Genomic DNA, 27,348 nt, shown 5'->3' with positions numbered 1-27,348 from the left:
ACCAAAACGTTTACCGATTAGTAGACATTAATGCAATGTTTTTTTTTGACGATTTTAACATTTTATGAACAGTAGATTTACAAAGACAACCGTATATCCATGTCTTGTCTTGCCTGGCATCACAGACAGGCACAGCAGTAACCTTAAAAACTGAACGTTCACCAGTATTGCATTGGCATTGATAAAAACTCTTTCTTCTCTACGCCATTAGATATCTGGTTGATAAATAGCTTTCTCATTGACAGTGTCCCGTTGCATCTGATCAAATACATCAGTGATGCTTAAATCAAATCAATTGTCTTTTTTTTGTAGTCTTTAAAATAAAAATTACTTGCACATAATCCATCATTTGGTAAAATTTATAGAATTTACGTATAAATAATGAAATTTAGCAAACTCCTTTCGAAAAAGTCCATGTTGTTGTACGTCAAAACATTACATATTCAATAAATGTAATATTAGTAACTATCATCTGGCCATTTGTTTTGGGAGTTTGGTTAAAAAGGGTTGTTTTATCATAACCGTATAAAAAGAGGGGAACTCACTTACAGACAGACATCGGCATGTTATAGCTAGCAACTCAGGTTGAAACACACCCTGAATAATTTTCACTTGCAAGGTTTAATTCACTTATTCATTCCGTTTCCTATTCTTGTAAACGATGTAATCGTTCTTTTTATTATTATCCTGGTAGTGTCAGTTCAATTAATAATTTTATTTGCCAGCTTGGTGTTTCCCAGCTTTTAGAGAAATTTGATATACCTTGAAAAACGATTAAAATGTTAAACACAATATTACCATGTGGAACCATATCTGTCACTTTTCCCAAACGCGCTGAATGATCCATCATGACGAGAATATGATAGCTGTCGTTGGTAACCTGTTAAAAATGAAACAAAACTTTCTTTTTTCAACTATACCACTCTTATTTAGACCTGTCCTATTAAAATCGATGCTTAGAAATATTTTTTGAGTTCATAAACATCGTTTTTAATTCATGTCTGATATCACATTTTCTTTTATTTGAAGTAAGTACACATGCTTTAGATGAATTGAAAGTGCACATTTATTTTAAATGAATGCCATTAATTGAAAATTACATATACAAGCATAGAGCAATAAGAACAACATTTTACTGCTAGCTATAGAATCATAGTTTACCTGAAGACAGAAATATGTCAACTTTGTCTTTTATGTCACCTGTCAGCCTCTTCGTAGCTTTCAAATACACAGATATAAAGACATTTGGTACAAATCTAACTAGGTTCTGTTCACCACACCCGTAAGACATACGTAACAAATCCTCTACTCCGGCCAGTGTTGTACCTATTAAATCACCTACATAGAAACATTTTTAAATTATTCTTACATTGTCAATATTGCATATCATGATTTGTACTTGACAGTTGATTTAAACAGTAACTTACAGCACTATGTACCATCATATGATATCGTTTTTGTTGGAATGTATACGGAATTGATTTGTACTAAGTTAATCTAATCAGAGCAAAAGAATAAGGACAAACATAAGAAGTGTCTACCAATTAAATGCACAATACGCAATAATACTGAGCACGAGAATAAGTTCCTCTTTAGAGTAAAATTGATTTGGCAGACTTATGATTGTCGAAGCACGCGCCAAGATTCGTATGAGTATTTAGCATTCTTGTTCTGGTTCAATACTCCAAAATATATATTGTTACAGAATATGATATAATTACAGACATAAGCTTGCATACACTTACCTATTACAGACACCTTTACAAACTCTGAATCCGGAATGACAAATGGTGGTAAACTAATGAGAACATTTGTTGAAAACGTCCTTTCTTCACGCAGGTCAATAAGTACAGGTATATTATAGTTCTCTCGGATACCTTCTGGCTTTAAAACATAATATTAAAATCTTTTTACAATGAAATTAAGATAACATGTCTCTAATTAGTTTTACTTATTAACGACAAACACGAAATAATATACAAATCTTCGTAGGGGAAAAGGTACATCCTTCGTTTTCTATGTAGTGTATTATATACTGTTGGTATTCTTTGCTCTCTTTTTTTTCATGGCGTTGACAATATATTTTCAGCTTATGAGTTTGAATATCCCCTTAATACATTTTGCCTCTCATTTAGATACCACTCCACATGGAATATTATGAATAACAGTCACATGTTGTCTGATATTGGCCATGAACGGAAAACCTGTAACGTTGTGGCGGCGCAAAATTTAAAACAGAAACTAAAAACAGTGCGGCACAAAGTTAGAACATTATTTCTTTATGGTGTCTTGCTGTAATGTTGCACTTGTTTTGTTACTTTATGTGGTTATATCGAAGTAAATGTAATAATACTTTATACTGTGGACATAGTATGCACTTCCTCATCCACTTTTGAAGTGACAAAAACAACAAGACAACTTAAATCATTCTAATATACCTTTACTAAGAGTGGTCTCTGCACAGCATCAGCAGCAGATTTAGATCTAACACTCGCATCTAGTAAGGTTCTGCCTATTTTGATTGGAATGATTGGAAAATACACGGACATAACTGTCTCTTTCGGTATGAAAACCGTCTGATAATACAAATTTAAAACATGTCTTGCTTTAAGAGATATAAACTTATACAAAATTAATGATGTATATTTGTATTTACATCTTTGAACTTATTGCCTGTGCCATTAACAATATTTTTTGTTCAGCTTCTCATTTGAACACTTTAAAAGAAGATAGTTTTACTTCAAATATTAAATTCTATTAGCTATGTATGACCATGATTGTAGCTTGTTGTATGCACAAATGTTTGATATTTAGAGAATGCAACTTTAAATTACTAACATGTAGACTTGAAATTAGATTTGTGTTTTAGTTACGCGTCAAACACGTTATCCTTTAATTTAAGATAGGTAGGTGAATAATAAATAAAGTTTCGATAGCATAAACGGTAGAAAAAATCCGATAAAAAATTTTGCATCCTCAATGATCTTCAACTTCGTACTTTATCTTTCGTCCTTTTTATTTTTTTGTAACTCAAGCGTCACTGATGAGTCACTGATGAGTCTTTTGTAGACGAAACAAACGTCTGGCATAATTACTAAATTTAAATACTGGTTATATATATATGGTGAGTTTATTTATTGTTTAAACAAGTAAAGACTGAGACAGATTGTATCCTTGCCCGACGAACGGTCGTTTACTAGAATATTTCAAGACAAGAGGTACAATTGAGTACGTCTGTTTATTTGACGTTTACTCAGTGTTTTTTCCATATTCATCATTTATGCCGTACCTTTGTCCATGCCTTTCCCCTAGGAACAACTGTATTACCTTTCACGTCCACAAATGTTAAGTTGACATTTTTGTTAAGACTCACATGAACCTAAAATGGATTTAATGACATTTATTTACCGTAATGACCTAGATACGACAACCGTTTATGCTGGCTGTTCAAAAATTCCTCCCTCTGAAAAATCACAGTGCCAGCCGTTTGCTTCATTACATACAAACAGGAAGGTTCACGAAAGAGCATACACAATCGCTTTGCCCTTATACACCTTGGACATAGAAATTACCTTAATTGTCCTAATCAGAATCGAAATAATTGATGCAAGCTATACTTTACTGTAGTTTTAACATGGGTAGGCATTATATTTGTGTTATTTTAGCCCTCACTATCGCTCGGGCAAACATAATCACGAATATAATGTCTACCCATGTTAAAACTACAATAAAGAATAGTTTGCATCAATTATTTATTAAACACCGTATGGCAAGTTTTACAGTTATCGTAAAGGTAAACATACCACATTTTCTACATCATTTAAAAATCGTAATCTTGAATGGTTATGACGTTTGAACACCGATAAACTACGGATGCCTTTATTTGTAAGTCACACAAATGGTTTTCCTTTTTGAGTCATTGTGATTGTAACAAACGATTTTTTCTTTAAATCTTACAAACAGTTTCTTCAGACGATTTTTTAAAAAAATTTAACAAATGATATAACCATTTTGTTTTTATTAAAGAGTAAATTCAAACAAAAACTATCTTGAAAAAAGATATCCGACGTATTTAAATTTGAGTAAATGTTTAAAACTATCATTTCGATAACCTTCAGAAGCACAAAGATACCATTTAAATAACGCTTTCTCTGTTTGTGTTCAGTATTCTCGGTCCTCGTATCTTTCTGTTTACATTTGACAAAACCCCGCGGAAATCTCACATGCGTAGGTGCGTTCTAAAACTCATGTACGTTCGTACAACAAAGTTTACATTAAAAACTATATAATTGTCCCGAATAAAAGCTGTCACGGATGCAAAGAGCTATTGGAGAAACAATTATTTTTTATAAAAATATCAATCTTTGTAAGATCTAGTTCAAATATTTATAGTTTTTCATTTGCTTTCCATCACGATATAATTAACGAGACGTTTTTTCAAACACAACCAAATCACCCACCATGACAGCATTTTGTCCAATCACAGAAAGGATTTTCGAGCATGCGTATTCTGTTGCCATAGTTAAGCGTCCTAAAGTTCAAAGGGCACAAACCGAAACTATACCGACTACGTCGGAAAAATTGTATGAAAGGATTTCGAAATCGTTTGAACATATTTTGAATTGTATAAACGGTATTTATAAACTGAGAATGACGATCCGTTTTATTTCAAAAACTTCTATTTAACTGCCACAAGTTCTAGACTATATATGAAAGTTTAGTTTGTCATTTTGATATTTACTGTCAAACTATATTCATGCTAAACTATATAAATCTTAAATCTATTAATTTGTTTAATCATTTGATTTTCAGTCTAAAAAATTTATAATAAATTAAAATATTATAAATTTAGTTTGGCATATGTTTGAACATCGGTATACTACTGTTGCCTTTATTTAATATTTTTGTAATACATTATCCAATACCAAATAATGTTTTCTGAAAGAAAAATCCTACATCTAGGTCTTCTTCCATGTAATTAAAAACTGTAAGCTGTAGAATCAGTATTTCTCCCCGTATTGCTGAATAAGGTAGCTCAAATCGCATGAAGAATCTTTGAAAATTGATGATCTTAAACAAAAAATATATATAAATGCACAACATTGTTTTAAATAGAAACATGTTTTAATAAGAATAATTTAAAACATACAATATTATTCGTTTTGATACTCCTTTCTACTGTAGGAAACTATTTCACGCTTTGTCCATAGATGCATTATAATAATAGAAGCTAATCCTCAATGTACATTGCATTATGTCAATTTAAATTTCCAGTAAAGTAATCAAATTTCTCAAAGAAATATTGATAATTTACACGAATGTAACCTACCTAATTAGACTATTTAATGGATTTGTTAATAACATAAGCAACAAGACGGGTGCCACATGTAGAGCATTATCTGCTTATCTTTCCGGAGCACCTGAGATCACCCCCAGTTTTTGTAGGTGTTTGTGTTGCTTAGTCTTTAATTTTCTATGTTGTGTCTTGTATTTGTCTGTTTGTCTTTTTTTCGTTTTAAGCCATGGCGTTGTCATTTATTTTAAATTATGAGTTTGAATTTCCCTTTGGTATCTTTCGCCCCTCCTTTACAGAATATATCTAATGTAATACAACTTGTATTTGTAAACAAGCACTTGTTAGTACAATACATAATGTCGGTACTAATAATAAAAATGCAGAGGTATCGATCCCTGTAAAAGTAGATCAAAATCAAGCATATCTAATTTGTTCATTTCGAAATGATTTTCTGGCTTCAATTTCTGTCATTAAACCTACAGGTATTAAGTAAGTAGGAAAAATAAGTGCAATACTCCAAGAAAATGAAATTGTTAGTTCTTACTTTAGCAGGATTAGCCGCTACACCCAAGCCAGTTCGCGGATTTACAACAAAAGATGTTGCTATCCATTGGGTTATTGTATCTGGAATCTCCGATGTTACGGAGGCGACGCCCTTTCGACTGTACAAATGAAAGGAAAAAATATAGCACAAAACAATATATTTATGTTTTATATTTGTAATGATAGAAATGATACCAATACTTTTCCCCAAATATATCAAATGTTATTAAAGAAACATCAGGTACACTTAGATTTCATTTTACAAATAAGTGCTTTTTTGTTAATGAACGATGTACTTCAGCATACAAATGACACGAAAAACAATCAATTGCTCCAACGTTCCTCTATAATGCAGCTCACTTTACCATCAAAATCACAATATTAATAAGGAATTTCAAAGAGTCGACACTCGGTATTTCGAGAGAAATGATCGTGAAAGAATTAACAATAGAGGTAAAGTATTGCAATCGGATCATGACTTCAAAACCTATTGAATCTAAATTCATTATACATACTTTGTGGTCGTATTCAACCATAACCAGGTCTCCGGAAAACTTGTTCTTGTACGTGTAGGAGATGCAAGGGATGTACTACTCCCTCCGTTACCTGCAGCACCGGCGTTAGAACTAATAGAAGTAGTCCGAATATTTGTGCGAAATGAAGATCCAACACGGGCACTCCTCAAACCACCACCCCTGAACTGGAAAGCTGGTTTCACTGATCCTACAGTCAATTGGCAAAAATTAGAAAACAAATCTATAGAAAAACTCACATTTTGCATACATAAATATTTTACACAATAATTGGTATGATCATTTTATGAAAAGAAAAGCAAGAATATACATAAAATCATGTTATCATCTTTGTATGGAATATTCGTCTTTATTGTTTGTTTAAAAGTTGTCTCATTGGCAATCATACCACGTCTTTTCAATCATTTTAATTCTCTTTTTATTCCTTTTGTTTTATTATACAATTGGGTCATGTCGTACGGATACTTTCTTTTTCACTGAAACAAAATATTTGATATTGATTCCGCAAAAGTTGGAACAGCTGATATCTGTATCTGTATTTCCCACTTCTAGATATGCATGGGTACGTCACAGATTTCTTTTGGCTATTGTTTGACGGTTATTTATCTATTTTAAGACGTAACAATATTGCTGTTATATTATTTATATGTCTCTATTGTAAACTGAAGCGTGTTTAAAGGAATTGACAGTCGTTGAATTAGTTTTCTCAAAAGTAGTATTTTTGCAAAATTAGCCTGTTTCATTATTCATAAGATGTTTTGCAATGTCAACAAAACAACATTTGTACAGTTGAAGTAATAATAAAGCCCCAATAAATCTTCAAGCCTGTAGTTTGATACGTCGAAACTCCTACATTTTTTTTTACAGATTTTAGACAAATGTGTTGGCGATGGAAGGACACATAATTTATTTCTTTCTTTATTAATAGAAGAATATCTAAAGTACAATACATCGATAAGACAGAAAACTTAGTGAGAAGAAAATAAAACAAAAGACAATGAGGCATAATGAAACGATCGACGGAGTACAATTGACAGTTGTTATTATAACAAACATTTACAGTTTGTCCAGTCTAAACAGGGTTTAAATGACTGAACAGAGGCTTATTACTACCAAGTTTTCATAATAAATGGAATGCATAAATGATTGAATACAAGAATAAAACAAAACAAAAACAAAACAAAGCTATACGAATAAAAAAAATAATTAAACCAATCAAATTATATCTTATCAGATCAAAACAAAACATCATTTAAAAGTATTAAACGACCACAACTTACGAGGATAGTGAATTTTGGGAAGTGTTTTTACAGTGGCAAACCTTATTTGGTACAGGTCCATCCGAAGACCAGCGGACAGGATGGTGGTTACGATATTTGAGTTTAAACGTCATGATCTGTACAAACTCAATAACTGTTATTTATAACTTACGTCTGCGTCCAATCAACAAACAATCTGTTGAAACATATACACCACTATTCTATAACAGATTAAAAAAAACTGTTTTTACAAGCAGATACTTATAAGCATAAAAATGTATTGAGTCACATTAAGTCATAAATGGCCGTGTGGTAATCAAATTGACATCAATTTATTTTTTAGTTAATCTTAACACACCAAACACACCATGTGTGTTTACATTTTCGTTAACTTGACGTGTACAATGTCATATTTGAGGATTTATTAATTATTTTTTATACTTTAAGCCTGAATACTCTAATAGGTACCAAGATTAGAACTTTGTACGTCTGGCGCGCGTTTCGTCAGTGACACTCGAACGACTCCAGTTAAAAAGAAATAAAGAACGAAGGTACAGGTTATGGTGAAGATTCTGAAGACATATTATTCAAAGTTATATTTCTGACTTTGAACTTGAAATAGAAAAATGGAATGTGACTGGTGATATTTTGTACATTCTTCATATTTCATAAATATTTGATTGATAGTATATCTGCAAGTATTGTTGATATTCAGATGCTGTTCAATGAGTTTGAAAGAAGTTTCTCTTAAATAACATATAGAAAGCGACTTTAACAATGAAAACGTGTGTGCACTTTTTGTTAATTGACCAAATGATGCTAATTTAAAAAAATAAGTTAGGAGACGTCAAGAAATCAGGCTTTTTCTTGAACTTTTACGTATCTGCAATGTAGTCTTATTTCAACATAGCATGATTTGTTGGTAGATTTCTACTCAATTATGGTACTTGGCGTTTGTAAGTCTCAAGTTGAAGGCAGTGGTTGTACATATACATTTCTAAAATGTCCTACTTAAAAATACTACTTTAGAAATTTCAATGAGCACTATTGAATGCAAAAGGTATAAATGCATGCAAAAGTTAGGAATGCATCAAGTTAAAAATTAAACTAATAGCGTACAGAGAACACCGCTTCTGAATTAACTCCGCTATCCACGACTGATCCTATTGAATCCCACTCCTTTAGAAGGGGAACCCTTGTATATGTAAACCTCTGCAACTCTGTGAGTACCTGCGAAAGGATAAATACAGAACATGATAATCATTCAGAGATAAAAAATCAAATAAAAAAGGAGTATAAGAGCAATTTTAATATTATCTCTAGTATCCATATTCATACCTATGTGGTCTTCTTTTTATTTGCAGGACACTCACATTTGTCTAGACACTAATTGCATGCATTGCCTTAGATAAATGAATTGGTTATATTGTTGATATAGTATTCGGAAATGTATACAAAAGTCAAATAGGACACCGTGTGCCGTGAAGCGTAATTATTACTCACCAACTGTTAATCTTTGGAAAGAGAAAGGAAGAGACCGTTTTGTTTTTTTTCAAAATGAATTGTTTGATTCTAAATATCTAGAAAAAAAATATTTGTTTATTTATGTTATTGAAAACAATAGTTATGTTTTATGTAGATTGAAAAGGTTGTGTTTTTAGAAAAAAGCAACAATGCCTTGTTAATTAATAAGATAAATGTCGGTTTCTTACAGAAAAATTATGTTAAAGGCAGAACTATAATCAAAGTCTCATTGCTATGTTTTATGTACTATTGTGTGTCTGTTTATCAGTTAATTTTCGATTATGAGTTTGAATGTCCCTCTGGTATATTTCGCCCCTCTATTTATTGGACTCCTAATTTTCCATGACTCGATGCAATTATTAGCTGGACTGGTTAAACAGGTAACTGCTATCATTTTAAAACCGTATGTTGACTCATATATTTGACGACTTATTGCAAACATGTAATGAGTTTATTAGTAAACGATTGTGTAAAGAAAACACGAATCAAAGGATTACCTTCTTCCTAAAAATGAGCAAAGTTGGATGCTATACGACACCTGTAAAGGACTGGTAAATTCCATATTTTAGGTGTTGCAAATATGTCACTTACATTATTGGCTGTGATATCATTTGCATTTCCAAGTAACAGTATGCTTTTGTCGACAGCTACAATATTAACCAATGACCCGGGGTCAGCTTTAACTTCTAATTTCACTTGATTTCCTGGTTCAACAACATCCTTATCAAATTTCATAGTCACCTAAATCAATGAATTAATGGTAACGTTATATGTAACATTTATTTTGATAAATTCTCTTCGTATACATTGTTTATACTGTTGAGTATTTTTACATTATCAGTAGGAAATTACACTAAGAACCTCTTTGGTGTTTTCCTTTACGTTATGATTAGAAATAGAATAATATATTTGTGAGTAATATATTATTATGTGAGTAATATATTGTTTTCAATTTAGACATGCATAACATGGTTTAGAAGTTCAGTGTCTGCCCATCATATCTTAAATACCTGTTCTAACTAATCGTATTCAGCAAGTGCTTGTGTTTTTGCTAATTGGTAGAATGATGGATATATATTTAAATTAGAGGCATAGCTAACTGAAATTCAAATCTCAATATCAAATTGAAAAGAAACAAATCAAGATTAAACAAAACTTATAGAGGGAACTGTATCAACTCAGAAATGAACGATAGCGAATCCATTGACAGGATAAGCGTCGTCTGCTATGTTTGCATCCAACGATGTTATATTTTTTCACTCAATAAAAAGTTACACTCCATAAAAATATAAGAACGTTTAGAACACGACAATTTTACTATTCAGCTCTTCTTTGAAAATACTCACTTTATTCCTGAAGATATCTTTTACTGAAAATGTTACGGCATCAGCAACAATCTCTCCATATCGTCTCACATAGTAAACGAGTATTCTAAATGATGGCGTCATTTCATGAGTAACATGGATAGTGTGTCTCCTTGATAACCGACGCATTGGGAATATACCTTGATGTACAATTGTTCCTCTAGAAAATATCTACAATAACAATCATATATACGTTAATATATAAAATATAATTGCACGCACATTTCATTAATAAAACTTTCGATATACTACAAAAAATAATCAGAAAAAAACGGAAGATGTGAACGAAAAAAAAATATTGATACATACTGGAGAAAAAATATGAATACAACGATCACTCTACATGTTTTTTTTAGTCGGGATTTAAAGTATATTTATATATACTAGACTTACAAGGTTTAAATTCCGATAACTGTTTTAAATACTATACATATATCCTACATAGTTGCGTAAATGTTTTCCACTTGTGTCTTCTTCCGTTCATGCAGTAACGTCGTTATTTTCGAAACTGTCATGCATTGAAGCTGTAATGGCTCTAATAAGGAGACAAACTAAACCCATCATTTCAACACTTTCTATTAGGTTGGTGCCTTATACATGTTAACAACCTATCACATCAGTCAAATTATCTCCAAATGTTCTTAGTGTAACCGAGGGGTTAAGCGCTCACAAACACAAAATGCCCCCTTCATTATTCTTAATATGCCCGTCCCAAGTCATGTGCATGTTAATATCCCATGATTGGCGTTCTAACTAGAATTTATCACATATTGAATGTTTTCTCATAATAGAAGGTTGTATGATAACCTAGCTGTAGTTATTCACATCATTGTCCCCAAGTGCACATTTGTCTCATAAACTATCCGACCACATCTTATCATTTAGAAATATATCTTACTTTATAGTAACAAGAACGTATTTTCTCTGTAACTTGAACTGTAAGCTGCAACTTTCTTCCCGGCTAAAAACAAGTGGACAAATAAAAAAAACAATCAATTATAATATTACGTCTTATGTAACGTTTGTAAAAAATATCACACAATCGTCCGCTGAATTATGGATTACTATTTTTAGTAAAGACACTAAATTCTTGCATAATATCAATAGATCAAGTGGTAATTTTGAAAATGCAACACCTTTTGTATACGCCTGATTATTAATCGTGTTATTGTGAATACGGATGCGATAATATCGATGCTTAATCTGTCGCCACTATAATATCGATGCTTAAGCTGTCGCCACTATACTATCGATACTCAATCTTTTGCCACTATTGTATCGATGCTTTATCTGTCGCCACTTGGAGGCTCTAGCAATGTATACTATCTTTCAGGAAATTTTTAATGAAACAACTTATACTTGGATATATATGTTTTTCCTTTATTTGTTTGTCTCGTGTACTTTTTGTTCACCAACGGTATAAAAGATCTTATATTATAGGCTTTTCTTATTGTTTAAGAACATTTATATTGCAATGACTGTTACCTTTGGCGTGGTTTTTTCCTATAGTTGTTGTCTAACATCTTATCTTATAAGTGCATTGTATAACTGATTTAGTTCTATCATTTGCATGTATATATACACAACAAACCTGTACAATTGACCGATCTCTTCTCTTTCTGACCTGGATATACTTATTGCTTGGTGAGGTTGCTTTTGATATAGACTTAGAACTCAGATATCGCCCATTGTATACAACCTGAAAATGTTTAAAACGACATCATTTTCTTCTAACAAATATTTTATTGGTTTTTATTCATCTCAATTAAAAAACAAAGTCATACCAGAATTGGTTATTTGCCAATGATGTTAGAAGAATTTAGTACTTACATAAATTCTGCAATTCACTGCAATCAGAGGAAATAAAACTTGTTGAATTACAACTCCAGACTTGTCAACAGTCACTTTTTTTGTAAAGAAGATTTTGGTCTTTCTAGTTGTTCGTTTGTTGATCTTGATGATAAAGTCATAAGTTATGATGATTCTGACAGTACCCGTTGGCGTTTCAATGCTACTTCCGTCTGATTTTTCTATTCTCATCTAAAGTAAGAAATAAACCCGTTAAATGTAGCACACAAAGTTTACTCTAGATAAAAATACGATATAACCATGTTTTATAGATTTTTTTTTTTTGGGGGGGGGACACACTCGCTGTCCAATCGACGTTGATCCCATACCTCCGTTTCAATCTATTGGTTTGTAATTGACTGACTTAAAAGAGGGACGAAAGATACCAGAGGGACAGTCAAACTCAGAAATCGAAAAAAACCTGACAACGCCATGACTAAAAATGAAAAGGACAAACACACAAACAATAGTACACATGACACAACATAGAAAACTAAAGAATAAACAACACGAACCCGACCAAAAACTAGGGGTGGTCGCAGGTGCTCCGGAAGGATAAGCAGATCCTGCCCCACATGTGGCACCCTGTTGTGTTGCTCATGAGATAACAAATCCGGTAAATAGTCTAATTCGGTAGGTCTTATGAAAGGGAAGGGGATTGTAGTTACGACGTAAAGAACATATCCGATATTATTTGTGGAACGGTTATTCCATAACGGTCAACCAACTCGTGATGGCGTCCGTAAAATTTTCGAAGCGATGATTCAACTTCATTATTTGGAATTCTTGATTTAATAGCTTCCTTGTGAGCAACAACCCTCTATCAAGAAAATCATGATAGGAAATGCAACCACGGGAATATCGTATCAATTGGGAGATATATACACCGTATACAGGTGCTGCTGGAATATTGCTACGTAGAAATGGAAAGTTTACAATTGGAAAGCTGAAATCATCTCTTTTGACTTAAATTGTATCTCTGATATGGTTTACAAAGGCTTTGTCGCATTCATTTTCTTTTTCTTAATATGATAGACAGCTATAAAATGCTAATTTCTCGCTACATTGAAGACCTGTTGGTGACCCTCTGCTGTTGTTTTTTATTTGGTCGGGTTGTTGTCTTTTTGACACATTCCCCATTTCTATTCTCAATTTTAATAAATATATCTGGAGTTTCTTTTCAGGTGAATAGTTATGTATTTTGATACGTGTCTTGACAGACAATCGGCTATCTACTGTGAATAAAATGCACGTCCTTCTTTCTAACCAACTGATTCTTTTATTTTTGTAAAAACTAAATTTTATAGAGGGCCTTATAAAAAAAGTGTGAAAAGATAATGGATAGATTATTCTTTAACAGTTAACGTAAGTGGTATATTATTTGGGCAAACCCAACGCATCAAACTTGGCACATACGACAACAAAGATAACTGTTTTTGTCATACTTTTCCTAAAAAATTTGCGGCTAAGATCTAAAAATTTACAGTTCTTTGCTGCTAAGATAATGAAAGTATATTCGATAATAATCGACATTTATCTTCCTCTTGTACAGAAACATTTAACCTTTACTGTTTCAGTTTTCTCCGTTCAACTATTTTTTTCTATTAGAACGATTGCTGACACGGGTACATAAATTTTGTTGTAATGTAGGTGGAGTCAGAAAAACTTTACATTTGAGCTAACAACAAATTGAGGTACCATACTAGACATCATTTATGTAATCAATTTATAGTCTTATTTACATTTAAAATATGAATCTGTTACTTACAATGATAGTATATCTAAGTCCAGGTTTAAACGTATATGGCATGCTCTGTGAGAAAACAACTTTAAATTTTTGTTTGTATAGTTGAAAATTTGTTGTTTCATTGGCTTCTTTTCCAGTCACTGTTTCATTCACTTTTACGAAGAGTCTGTAATAAGTTCCAAATGCTGGATAAAGGGACCACATCGGAATTTTGATATCAACCTGCCCGTTTATCTTTAAAAAACATATAAATGATAGTCCATGTATTAAACATATATTTGGATTCACATTTCAATAATATAGACAAATGAATATCTTTAATTTCCACTGAAAAATGAAGATCTCCTGGATATAGTAATCAAGTTACACAACTGGACGGTCAGTAAATCATGTATTTAGTCACTATTTCAAAACTATGCCTTCATAATTTGCATAAAATATATCACCCCAGATGATTCATAATTCACTAATTTGATTTCAACTGATGCAAGATTTGCAAATCGCCGATTGTTAGATAAACATTTATACATTGTCGGTGTTTTTTTGCTCTTTAGTGTTCTGTTGTTTTCATTGTTTTCCTCTTATAGTTGATGTGTTACCCTTGGTTTAAGTTTATAACCCAGATCTGTTTTCTCTAAACCGATGTATGACTTTTAAACAGCGGTATGCTACTGTTGCCTTGGTATATGATTTGTTATGCTTTATTATATTAATTGGTTGGTCAAGCTGAGCGGCTACGTGTAAAAATTCCTTAACAGATGTTGAAAAAGTACAACTGCATTGAAACGTCGAAAGAAAAAATTCAAATGATGAATCTGTTCCTTAATTGAAAAATATAATCTACCTATAAAACTTATAACTCTAGTGACGTAATATGATATCATATAAAAAAAAAAGGATGAATTACTTCTTAATACCTTTTCATACTTTTCATAAAAACTATCACTTCCAAAGGAACGAGTTACGTTGAGAAACACATATCCTTCTACTGGCTTTCCGAACGTGTACCTAGACAAACAAACATGGTATTAATTATCATTAGTTATACTTTAAATTTTAAATTACATGTTATTTCATCCTTTTGACTTCATCAATTAAGTATAATTTAGATTCGAGACATTTTGTCGAAAACAAATCAACCCCAAATATACAATAATAAAAAGCAAACGATACCAAATTGACATTCAAACTCATAAGTTGAAAATAGACTGTAAAGGCCATGACAAAATAAGAAAAGACAAAAAAGACAAAAAAAAAAACCAGTATGAAAAAAACAATATAGAAACATAAAGACAGAACAACACAAATCCTAAGTGTACCGAAAGGATAAGCAGATCCCTCTTCACATGTGGTACTTGTCGTGTTGCTCATGTAAGTACAAATCGATGATAAGTCGAATTCGGTAGGCCAAACTCGGGAAAAAGGGAGGGCATTATTGTGGTTACGGCGTTGGAACATATCCGTCGTCAAATGTGAAATCAATGCTACGTAACAGCTTACTAACTGGTGATGGAGTACGTTAAATTTTCGCTGGAATGATTTCAAGTTCAACACTTGGTAATTTAGATTTAATAGCTTCATGGTGAGCAGCAACGCTCTTATAAGGAAATCATGATAGGAAATGCAAGCCCTTCAATATCGCATTAATTGAGAAATTTATATACTCCATATAGACGTTGCTGGAATGTTGCGTACTCAAAGTACGTATTATAACATATCAGCTGGAATTCAGAGCAAACTGGAATGGTATATTTGCATATATTTATAATATAATTGCACTTTACATGTTGTTTACTTCTTTACCAAATTAGGAATTGTGGAGTGATCAAGTATATCAATAAGGGAAACAGCAATACTTCATCTAAAGGTCGGATTGAATCATGTGTCAGGGTCTACAACGCCCTGTGTCTAGATATATATGAATGCATTCTTCAATTATATCACGTAATAGTACTTACGCTGCTGTCACTCGCACGGTAACAAAATCATCTTGCACAAAATTTAATCCAGGCACCGACACTCGAACGTTAAATTTTGGCAACACTGTAAATTCAAATTGCATTTTTAATCTTATTGTCGCATAAAAGCAATTGTAACTGGTAATTGATGCTTATCAAAACATTCACATATATTTTGCTTACAATTGATTTGGTAAAAAGCTTTGATAATTTAGTTTGGTTAATTGACCTATGCGGATATGATTAAAAACTATAGCAACATTTCTGAATACCTTAACCAAGACATAAGAGTAAAAATCTTTGTACCATGTTAAAATGCATTTTAGGCCTTCTTGCTTTTTCGAATTCGAATTGAATTTGTAGCAGTAACATAATATACATCATTTATCTGATGGACAATGACAAACAGATATGTTCACGAACATTTAAAGATATAAGAACATATTGAAATAAGATATCCTTTAGAAATTATCAATAAAAGATATTACATATAAGTAGCTCGGAATGTTAAGAAACCGTTACAAATATGAACAAAAAGTGCATGCAGTCTGCCAGAGATTTAATTGCCCACAAAGAAAAAGGTAAATATGGGAATACATATTATTTTAAATCTTTTGAAATACAACTGTATTTAGATAGCCACTACTGAAAACAAACAATAGCTTAGTAAATAAAGGAGCAGGAGGCCAAAATAAACCTTTACCAAATTATTGCGTTCAATGTTTTCTTTCAATACTGGTGAATAACCGACTACATATCAAAAGAAATTCTGTAAAGCAAATAACGATATCCTTGAAACATCTTATATCAGTCCGATTTTTTTAAATCTAAAAATTGAAATATGCAGTGATGACAGACTACAAGAAAAACTCATAAGAAATCAGATAAAAAACATGCTACATGACGCATTTCCAGTACTCGAAAAAGGGTTAGCTATCTTTGGTTGGTCTGTAAAACGAAAAGGAAGGTTTAAACCAAAATTATGATACAAAACCTTAGGAAAATACTATTATAATTCGCCATTTCAGAATCTAATGCATCCTGAGTAATATTTTCAAAAGTGTACACCAAAATGTCATGATTGGTTAAAAATGTCATAAACAATGGAAGTTCAACCAATGACGTGACATTATTTTCATTGTGGGGTACGAACAATAATATTACCCATGGTTCTTCAGATTCTGAAACGGCCAATGTCATAAGTATAAGCCCTATTTCGACATAATTTTATTTTTATAGTATTAATGTGTGGACTTTTTCATATTGGCCCTGTAACATGCCCAAGGTGTTAATAATGGCCAAGGATGGTTGTAATGGCCCTGAGGCAACGCCGAGGGCCATTACAACTGTCCGAGGCCATTATTAATATCAAGGGCATGTTACAGGGCCAATATGAAAAAGTCCATATATTGATACTTTTATTAACCAACTATAAAGGCAACTTCATTCAAGAACAGTCTTCGAGTCTCGGATCCAAAATTATACAGCTATCCACAAACTACAACAGGACCAATACAGAAAAGCCCGTTTCATAAAATTTTTATTAAATGGTTTTATTCTTCGATTAAACAAAGAGTAAAAAACTTACCGTGAAGAAGATACAGGAATTTCATAGCTGAACTTCAACTTGTCTTTTCGCATTCAATTTCGCATGGAATTTTAGTCAACATTGTGACTGTCAGATGTAATTTCTGATTTCTCATCCAAGTACTTAATTTTATGCTATTAAAATTCATTTCATCTAGCAAATAAAAAGTAGCTGGGAAGAATTAATCAGACAGTAAAGTCTGCATTCTGAGGATTGAACAACGGAAATGAAACAGTGATAATAATCGAAAATCGTTCTCGAAAAAGGCTGTGAAATATTTCCGTTTCAAGTCGTTACAAAACAATGTTAATGAACATCATTTATTAAACTTATTTTTATGATATTAAATTTAAAAAAGAATAAATAAAATGTCACACTTATTTACAGAAATAAACGACATTTTGTTTTAATCGATGTCCCGTTTCAACTGTTCATAATGCATGACTGTGATTTCGTAATGCACGGGTGTGGTTTCGTAATGCATGACTGAGATCTCGTAATGACTGGCTGTAGCAATTTCTCCGTTCATAATGACCAGATGTCGAAATTTTCCTTTTATAAAGCATGGGCATTTCTATACATATTGTAGTAAGTTGGTTAATAATGTATTCTAATGTCCTTCATGTTCCTTTGAAAATAATGAATATCCAAAATATATCAAAATTGTCATGCAGTTGTAACCATATAAACTAAGTTGCACGTTAAAAACTATACTGTGTTGTTTGTTACCTCAATGTAAAATTATTAGAGAGTATACATATGATTTTAAGGCATATAAAATTTTGAAAATGACCAATAAAAGTGTGAAATATATTCCCAATAAATTGTTGTATATTTTTTGGTTTATAATGCTTTCGATTCAATAAATATGCAAAACCAACAGAGTTGTAAGCTTCCATTGTAAATGATTGTCAAGTTTATCTAGCAAAATAAAATAAATGAATAAAGTATAGGCAACAGTTTCAATTACCGTATTCTTTCACTTCGATGTATACTCTTTTCGTTTGTCCCTGTTTCAAAATATATAACTTCATATTTTCTAACAAAATCAGAGTAAAACTTATCCATATGCTAAAAATGTTTTTTTTAAAAGTAACAGCCATTTGTTTCTTGTCATTGTACATGTTGTTTTATTCTTAGATGCATATTTTTGTTGAAAAATCCTTGAGTCTGAAGACTGTTATTTAATACATTGCATAATGCTTCATAAGATTTGATCATAAGGGTTAAAACTTTTTCTAATTTTTCTACTCGGAATTCAATGTTAGAACGAGTTTTGCAAAAAGTAAAGCATTAAAATTTCTTTTTTTCTATGATAAAAATTCTTCTTACACATATTCTTATTTTTATAATATTGAAATAATAAACATTTTGATGGTGCAATATTTTTGTAATCATGATTGCCTAGGTATCTTTTTACCGGATGATTTTTAATGTAACCAATCAATGTTAGCTCTTGGAAAGTCATAAAGTTCAAATTGTATAGAAATTCTACGAATAAACAATTCAGTAATATTTTATCGATAAATTGGCTATTTTCATGCCTTTTGCTTATAAAACTGTTTACGTGCTTAGACAAAGTTGAAATTGATACTTATACTATTTATGTTTGTATTGTTATGGTCATATAGTTCTAAACGTCATGTATGTACATCATTGACATTCAAATGTTTAGCTTGAACGTTTCCCCTGAAAAGTATTTCGAACAGACACTATTAACAAACTGGTATTTTCATTTATGAGCATATATGGCGGTCTTTTGTTGTGTAGTTTTACTCTTTGGTCGTTTTTTGTTTCTTTGACACATTCCCCATTTCCATTCTCAATTCATATTTTATATACAAGGTTTCATTTTTCTACGACATGTTTATCAATATTTGTATTTTGAAACATGTATTGTATTACACACCAGCTGGTTCATTTCTATAGTCCATCTACCATGACGTGTTTCCGGTGATAATTGTAAGAAACCAGATACCACGCCATATTCTTCTTCTAATTTCATATATTGTTTGACTCTATTTCTTAGAGGATCCTACAAAAATATCAACAAAACAACTAAACCCTGTGATTTTTGTACATGTACGAAATAAAAGCAAGTTCCGTTAGAACTCAAATTCACACTAAGTCTTACGACAATTCAGTAAAAAGAATTTAATATGCTGCATGTGTATAAAAATGATGAAAACACACACCAAAATATTGCTATGATTAATGGTACCAGCTGCTTAGTTTTCAATGTAGTATTTTTGTGTTTTGCAATGTTATTGTCAGGGTTTTTTTTATTAATGAGAATCGATTGTCTCGTCCATTGCGCTAAGTCGCTTACTAGTATTTTGAAACTCAACTCTGTTTTTGTAAACAAAAAATGGGATTGCTTATTTACCTTACTGTCGAAATAGGCATTTGTTGCAGAAATATTGGATTCGTAAATGTTTTTAATACCGTCTCCTTTTTTGAATATTTATATCAACGGAAGTCATCACAAGTTACGAATAATTCGTTTTATAAATACCGTTAGCTTCAACTAAGATTAAAACTATATAACGCTACCACCATGATTTTGGTACGAGATACCTGCCTACATACCACTATATATATACCAATTGGTCACTGCAATTAAGTCAAATAATATATAAAAAGTTCATTATATATATTACTTACAAAAATAATCACATCAATAGGAGCTTTAATGACATTCAGTGATGATTTAACTCCAAAAGCTCTAAACTGTACTGAAATATAAAAGTCCATAACTTGTTATTTGTTTCTATTAACGAAGATTATTGATTTTTAGAATTGGTTAAATTAAAGCATGTTTATCTGTTATTTTGCGATATGTCAATTGAAAAATAGATGCACTTGTTCTTAGATCAAAAATCAAAAAGAGCGTTTATGCTTCTAACTAATTGACTGTTTTCCCCATCTGTCTGAAGATATCTATTTTGGCAACATGTTTCTCTTTTGTAACGTTGTTTCATTAACATAAACTCATCATAGATACCAGAATTAAATTTGTGTACGCCAGACATCATTTATGTCAGTACCATTTAGCATACACAAACACTGAGGTTTGTACTTCAGAAATCAAAAGAAACTTCAGCACGCAATTTTGCTTCCCTTTTTTAACGTGAAAGACAAGGAACACTTTGCCTTATTTGATATAGAAAACCTAGTTAATTTAAGTCCATTTCAAAACTCCTGGAAAGCTTATCATCAATATTTAGAGGACAGTATCATCCCACCGCTTAACTGGTTTTAAATTTTAGAAAATTCGGACAAAGCATATTAGCGGTATACTTCTGTTTTCTTAACTCACTTATTATACAAAAAGTGAAAAGACGGACGAATATTGTGACAAAATAGTGGATATAAATTTCTCTCAAACTATGTCAGAAACCACTACTTCACTTTTTGAGAGATCAATATCAATGTACAACATGTACAACGTTTGTGGATCTGCTCCGAAACTTTCTATATCGTTACAAGAAAAATACAAATAAATTATTAACAATCTGTTGATAAAATGAATCCCTTATGAGTAATGAATCAAATCAACATTTATTGTATAAACCTTGGACATAATATTACAATAAGACTTACGAGAAAAAATTACTCACAATTCCCAAAACAAACGATCAACTTTGATCGCAAGATGTTTTGGTGAAAAGAGTACTTGTTCATATTCAACCTAACAAGTAGCCTTACTTATGGACAGTTCTATATTTACCATAGCATCGGTGCGTACAACTATACAATGTCGAATTACTGCTTGTTTGCCAAAATGCGAAAGTTTTCTTAATCGGTAAGTTCATGATTTTAAGTAAGTTAAGACTGGAAATACATTTCAAATTCTTTTAATTCTTATTTTAAAAAGATGAAAAAAACTTTAATGATTAATATAGCTCAACAATATCAATAAGATATTATATTGATTGTTCTAATAATCAGATAAGATTTGAAAATGTATGTTTAAATCTTATAATTGTTCTTCAACGTTAAATATGTTTTAACGTAAATATTGTATTGTATGATGTATTGTAACTACTTTTTCATTTTTGAAAAATTATAAAAAAATTTAACCTCCTCATTATAGGTGATATTTGATCTCTTCGCCGACATCAATTATCGCAACTTTATATCAATACATCATCAACAATTGTCGCAACATAGGAGGCAGCAATGCTGCGATACATTAGCCAACTAGTTCTTCAACATCACTTATATATTTAGTTCCTGCCCTCACGGAATTCGTCGAAAGTCAGGGATGGGATTATTGAAAGACAAACAATATAACACAAATATCTACATTTCGTCGTTCCGTTTACACAATAAATGGTGGATTATTTCTTTATTAATTGAACAGGCAATGCTTTTCGTATATTAAACAGTTTCATCTAGGTCTTTTGTTCTAATCTGACACAATATTGGTACGAGCAATTTTCATAGTTTTCATTGTGTGTGTTCAGGTTTTTGAAAGGAATTGTCAGACAGGATACCATATACGCCAACAGTTAATAGAAAGACTGATGACAAACTATTCAAAGAACATAACACCTAGATTTAATCAAGATGTATTAGTGCAAGTAAAAATAGATCCTTTGATGGAGCAAATTATTGATTTTGACGAAAGTAAAGGTGTTTTTTCATGGTATGGGTCTTTCGAATTGATCTGGACAGATGACCTTATAACATGGAACGTTTCTGAAAATGGTGGAATCACCAGTATTCATGTGCCGTTTACTGATGTATGGGTTCCAAAGTTGATTATTGCTAACAGTGCAACTAAGAGGACGTTTTACCAATTTGATAATGACTTTGACTATCACACATCAAAAGTATCCTTCGATAGTGACGGAACAGGATACTTGTTAGCTGGTGGAATTATCGATACTTCGTGCGATGCCGATATCGTTTATTACCCAGCGGATTATCATATATGTCAAATGGAACTGCATCCATAGACTAATGAAACCGAACTTCTAAAACCTAAACCAAATATGTATGAAATAGCTATGAAGTATTATGAAGGCGATCCTGAATGGGATGTCACTAATATAACATCCGATTTATTCATAGAGGGAGGCTACCCTACTCTGGTGTTTAATTTTTATATCCAAAGAAAGCCTTTGCATCTCATTAAAAGTCTCATCTTGCCTCTTATTCTTGTGAGTGTTTTGAATATATTTACATTTATTTTGCCTGTTGAGTCTGGAGAGAGAACGTCATTTGCAGTTACTTTATTTCTTACTTTTGCCGTTGTTATGACAGTAGTTTCAGATACATTTCCAGCTACCAACAAAGTGAGTGCTTTTACGATATTCCTAATTTTACGATTGATAACGAGTGGACTGACAACAATAGTTGCCATTTTATCAATATCAGTGTATTTCAGAAATGATGAAGAAACTTGGAAAAATACCACTGATAAGACAAAGCGGCGAAATAAATTTCAAGAGGAAGCAAACTTAAACAACAGTATTGCTTTACCACAACTTACTTGTCATAGAAAATCCGGGAAGGAAATTTCACTTATTATAGACAGAGTGGCTTTGGTCGTTTTTATATTTGAAATTGGAGTGGAATTTATAGTATTTGCTACATTTTTCGCACTTAGATGAAAAGAACACAAATATGACTTCATAGATCTTTTGGTAACAGCACAAAAACAATTAACGCACATACATCCGTTTCAAATGCAGTTAATATCAATTTTAAATGTAACACTCGATACTATCTACAATCTGCAATAATTATAGATTAACTAATCGAAGAATTCAAATAGAGAAAAACATTCAACGGGTGACCGAACAACACATGAATTCACGAATGCGCGTAGCGCATGAGTTAATTATCAGTGTTGCTCGGTCACGAGTTGAATATTTGTAGATATTTGAATTCTTTAATTAGTTAGTTTTTTAAAAACATAGGCAAATGGCTTTTTTAAGGAAATTAAAGTAAAACGTAAGGAACTATTTCTATTCTTACGCATTCACACTTTGTTTTGATCCGCCGTTATCGACGTCTTGACAACGCCTATTGTTGTATGACGTCAGAGAGTGAAATAACCACGTTTATTTCACATGTGAAATTATCGGTTTTTATTTAACTGGGAAATCATTGCAACCAATGTAATAAACGCAAATAGCGTGAACACAATACTCGTTTTTAATCTAGACAGAAACTTATTTGATATATTTGTAGGACTCTAAAGTGCGATGGGGACGCTAAAGTACGATGGTCACGCTAATGTGCGATGGTCTACGCTAAAGTGCGATTCTTCCATACGCTAAAGTCCGATGGTCCGCGAAAGTATAGACGTTATCAACGTAGTTTGATTATGACGCTAACAGTCGTTTATACAATCCAAAAATGAAGAAGCCGGTAGACAAATTACAAATATTTGATTAAAAACTTTTGAACTAAATGTGAATAACTTAAATAATTTAAATCTAACCGTGCTTTGTCTTTTTATTTCGGTAGCTGGAAGAAGAACTTGTAACTTGCTGCAGTCGATTGTTTTACTATAGGCCTAATAGATACAAGTAGTATTCGCATAGATATCCTGTATCCTTCTTTTATTGGAAGCGAACGGATACATTTGAATCATTGTTTATGTTGCAGTTTATTTTGCGGTCCCTTTAAAATGTCGCTTTTATTGAAAAGTAACGTGTACAATATAAAGGTACATATTTTCATGCGCAAGTTATAACTAATCGCCTAAAACATTAGTTTGTACATTGCCGGGAAATATAACATGGATGTGTAGTTGTTCCAAAAAAGAAGAAAATTAAGCTCGGCAAACATCGCCTTTCTCTCTCATTGAAATTAAACAAATAAATGATACATATTCCGACAATAATCGAATTTTGTATCTTTTAACATGTTTAACTTAAAAAGGACGATTGTAAGGGGAGGTGTTCCCATAAGCGATAGACTGTGTACGGCAAGCTACATCAATATTATAACAATATGCAACACGCACAAGTTGTCAAAAATTCATTTACAAGAAATATATAGTATTCTGTGACACTAAATTACCTTTTTAGCAATTATTACGTGGTCGGTCTTTGAGAATTATTCACTTAAGGCTACTGTTAAATTATACTGTCTATCACATCTATGGTATACACCTTATTCTAATATGACGTCCTTCAAACGCTTTGAGTACACACAGGTGGTAAGATATGAATATATTGCTTTGGCTGTTCCGATTTTACTCCCACGTCATATGTGTTTTTATGAATGAGCTACCCGACGTCATAGAACAATGACGTCAGAATATAAGCATTTTACGGGAAAATACACGCCTGTGAAACCGAAAATCATCACAAAACGGAAACGTAAACAAATGATGCTAAAATATGTTATATTAGCCGTTTTTGTATACATATGAGACAAATAAATACAATAATCATTTAGATTCATCCAAAACTATCTAAATATGTTATTGTAAATAGTTTAAGCATCATCATTTATTCATTTTGCTATGTTCTTTTACGCCAATTTAATAGTGCGTTTATTTATGGTCACGGCAAAAAATGCCATCACCTTGAGCGCTTCGATTCAAAAGAATCGCCGTATTTGTCCTATTAGAATCGAAATAATTCATGGGGGCTTAAAATATATCGTGATTTTACCACGGGTTGTCCCTTTATGCCGATATTTTAACCCTCGCTTTCGCTCAGGGTAAAATATTTGCCATAAAGGGCCAACCCGTGGTAAAATCACGATATATTCAAGCCCCCATGAATTATTTCTTAATAATACTAGATTATACAAAAGGTCTATTGTTGCATTGAGTGTTCTTTAACTTTTTTTTATAAAGCCCTCGAACCTTACCCTTTAGCCCATCGCACTTTAGCGTGATATACCATCGTACTTTAACGAACAAACAACCATCGCACTTTAGAGTGAGACACCATCGTACTTTAGCGTAGACCTTCGCACTTTAGAGTACTACCATCGCACTTTGAGTCCTACATATTTAAACCACAAAGTGACTGAATTATGACGGGTAGATCATCTTCATTTATATATGTTTAATGAAAGTAGATGTGGGATAAACGTTTGATTTTAAATTTGTTAAAACTTTTGCATATGTTTATCAATGTAATAAATAATAGAGTTTACCAAAATCGCCTGGCTTGTATATTGGTCTATCAGTCTGTATAAACATTGAGGCATTTCTTCGGTCAATTCGGATCTTGTTGGTGTTTTTGTAAAACACTATCCATCCAGTACTAATAGTATCTAAATGGTAGTCATATCCCGACGGGGCATCACCTGGAACCTATTGCAAACAAAAGAAGTAGAAAAAACAGAAGCTAGCTAATCTAAAACATGTATAATGAAACTTACATAATAATACAGGTTATTTGAACAATGAGGATCTTTTGATTGTTATTAAAAGTCTTAAAAATGTGAAATACTATTTGGAAAAAACCCTCATCAAAGCAACCATTGTTGTAAATGTGTATACCGACCACTTGTTTCGTCTTGAAAATGATAATCTAAAAAGTTAAGAGGACAAGTAAAGAATGAAGTTGCAGTCCAAATCATCATATGGCACAATTGAGAAATAAACAACATACAAGAAAAACACTTATGTTAACAAACTAAATTCATACGGTGTTATCTAATAACCAGTTTTTCAAATTTAGGAATTTCAGATGATAATTTTTATTTTACCTTCAGTTTGATAATCTGTAGTTTTCCTGCAATGGAAAAGCATTTTGTGTAATTTTTACTTTATCTCAATTGAATAATAGAAAACAAAACTGAAGAAGCGTGATATAAAAGGGATTAAAGGAATCAAGAAAGTATTGAACAAAATTACAGTATGCAGATTACACTATATGTAATATATGAAATAGTGTATTATGCACGCTTATTTGACATACAAAATTAACTTTACTAAATAAATAAATATATATCGCACATCTTGTTTCCTTATATAGAAGTTCCATAATATCTTCTTTTACTAAACATTTATTAACATATTGTTTATTTGCGCATGATCTTAAAATTGATTCAAGGTTTTTAAAGAAATTTTCACACTGATAATTTTATAAAACGTACTCAGCTTGGTCAATTACAAATTTTTCATTTGAAAAAAATCGGCTATGAAACTATAATACATCAAGTTAAAGTAGCCTTGTTGCCAGATAAATATATAAATCCGATCCCAGTTTTCATAAATTTTGTTATATATTTTTTTTTTGGTTTGAAAGTGAGCAGTCGAAACTGAATTCAAAAATGTTTTCATTTTCAAAGAATTTAATGTTATAACTCTAGAAATCATGTGTCAATTTGACCCAATATAAAAAGGATATCAGCAATGGAAATATTTGGTCAAAATTGAAATATGGAGTTTCTTTCGCTATTGAGTGTAGATTAATTTAGTTCGACTTTGACTCATACCTGATACCCCTGTATATGTCTTTGAAATCCCAGATATGGTTTTTCCGTTGTTATTTCTTAATACAGCGGCTATATTGACATTACCAGACCCTTTCTTCCATACTGTGATACAAATATCAATGTCTGTCCCTGGTCTGGTTACCTTTGGAACGGTCATTATATAAGTACAGCTAAAATTATAACAAATATTGTCATTATTTATAACAGATTTTATACGACATTAATTGTCTATGTATGAGAAAAAACATGATTTTAAATACAAAAA

General features: G+C 31.7%; 1 protein-coding gene across 2 annotated transcripts in view; it reads right to left on the bottom strand.

The window, feature by feature from the left end:
- Positions 1–27,348, bottom strand: part of LOC139517773 (CD109 antigen-like) — a 38,429-nt gene that overhangs the window by 8,464 nt on the left and 2,617 nt on the right. For both annotated transcript variants that reach the window (XM_071309161.1, XM_071309162.1), the window contains exons 3-26: positions 27,084–27,253; positions 26,352–26,377; positions 25,794–25,953; positions 20,325–20,395; positions 19,570–19,695; positions 18,631–18,670; positions 16,073–16,157; positions 15,032–15,122; positions 14,136–14,348; positions 12,350–12,559; positions 12,111–12,218; positions 11,418–11,480; positions 10,502–10,690; positions 9,747–9,896; positions 8,751–8,861; positions 7,804–7,852; positions 6,355–6,562; positions 5,841–5,958; positions 4,957–5,070; positions 3,290–3,379; positions 2,439–2,576; positions 1,746–1,884; positions 1,162–1,338; positions 799–880 (exon numbers count right to left, since the gene is read on the bottom strand). In XM_071309161.1, coding sequence (XP_071165262.1) covers positions 799–880; positions 1,162–1,338; positions 1,746–1,884; positions 2,439–2,576; positions 3,290–3,379; positions 4,957–5,070; positions 5,841–5,958; positions 6,355–6,562; positions 7,804–7,852; positions 8,751–8,861; positions 9,747–9,896; positions 10,502–10,690; positions 11,418–11,480; positions 12,111–12,218; positions 12,350–12,559; positions 14,136–14,348; positions 15,032–15,122; positions 16,073–16,157; positions 18,631–18,670; positions 19,570–19,695; positions 20,325–20,395; positions 25,794–25,953; positions 26,352–26,377; positions 27,084–27,253 — 2,928 coding nt within the window. The remainder of the gene's footprint in view (positions 1–798; positions 881–1,161; positions 1,339–1,745; positions 1,885–2,438; positions 2,577–3,289; positions 3,380–4,956; positions 5,071–5,840; positions 5,959–6,354; positions 6,563–7,803; positions 7,853–8,750; positions 8,862–9,746; positions 9,897–10,501; positions 10,691–11,417; positions 11,481–12,110; positions 12,219–12,349; positions 12,560–14,135; positions 14,349–15,031; positions 15,123–16,072; positions 16,158–18,630; positions 18,671–19,569; positions 19,696–20,324; positions 20,396–25,793; positions 25,954–26,351; positions 26,378–27,083; positions 27,254–27,348) is intronic.

This window comes from Mytilus edulis, chromosome 3, assembly GCF_963676685.1.
Source record: "Mytilus edulis chromosome 3, xbMytEdul2.2, whole genome shotgun sequence".
Classification (NCBI taxonomy): domain Eukaryota; kingdom Metazoa; phylum Mollusca; class Bivalvia; order Mytilida; family Mytilidae; genus Mytilus; species Mytilus edulis.
Note: the sequence above shows the minus strand (reverse complement) of the source record. Positions and strands in the feature narration are given on the sequence as shown.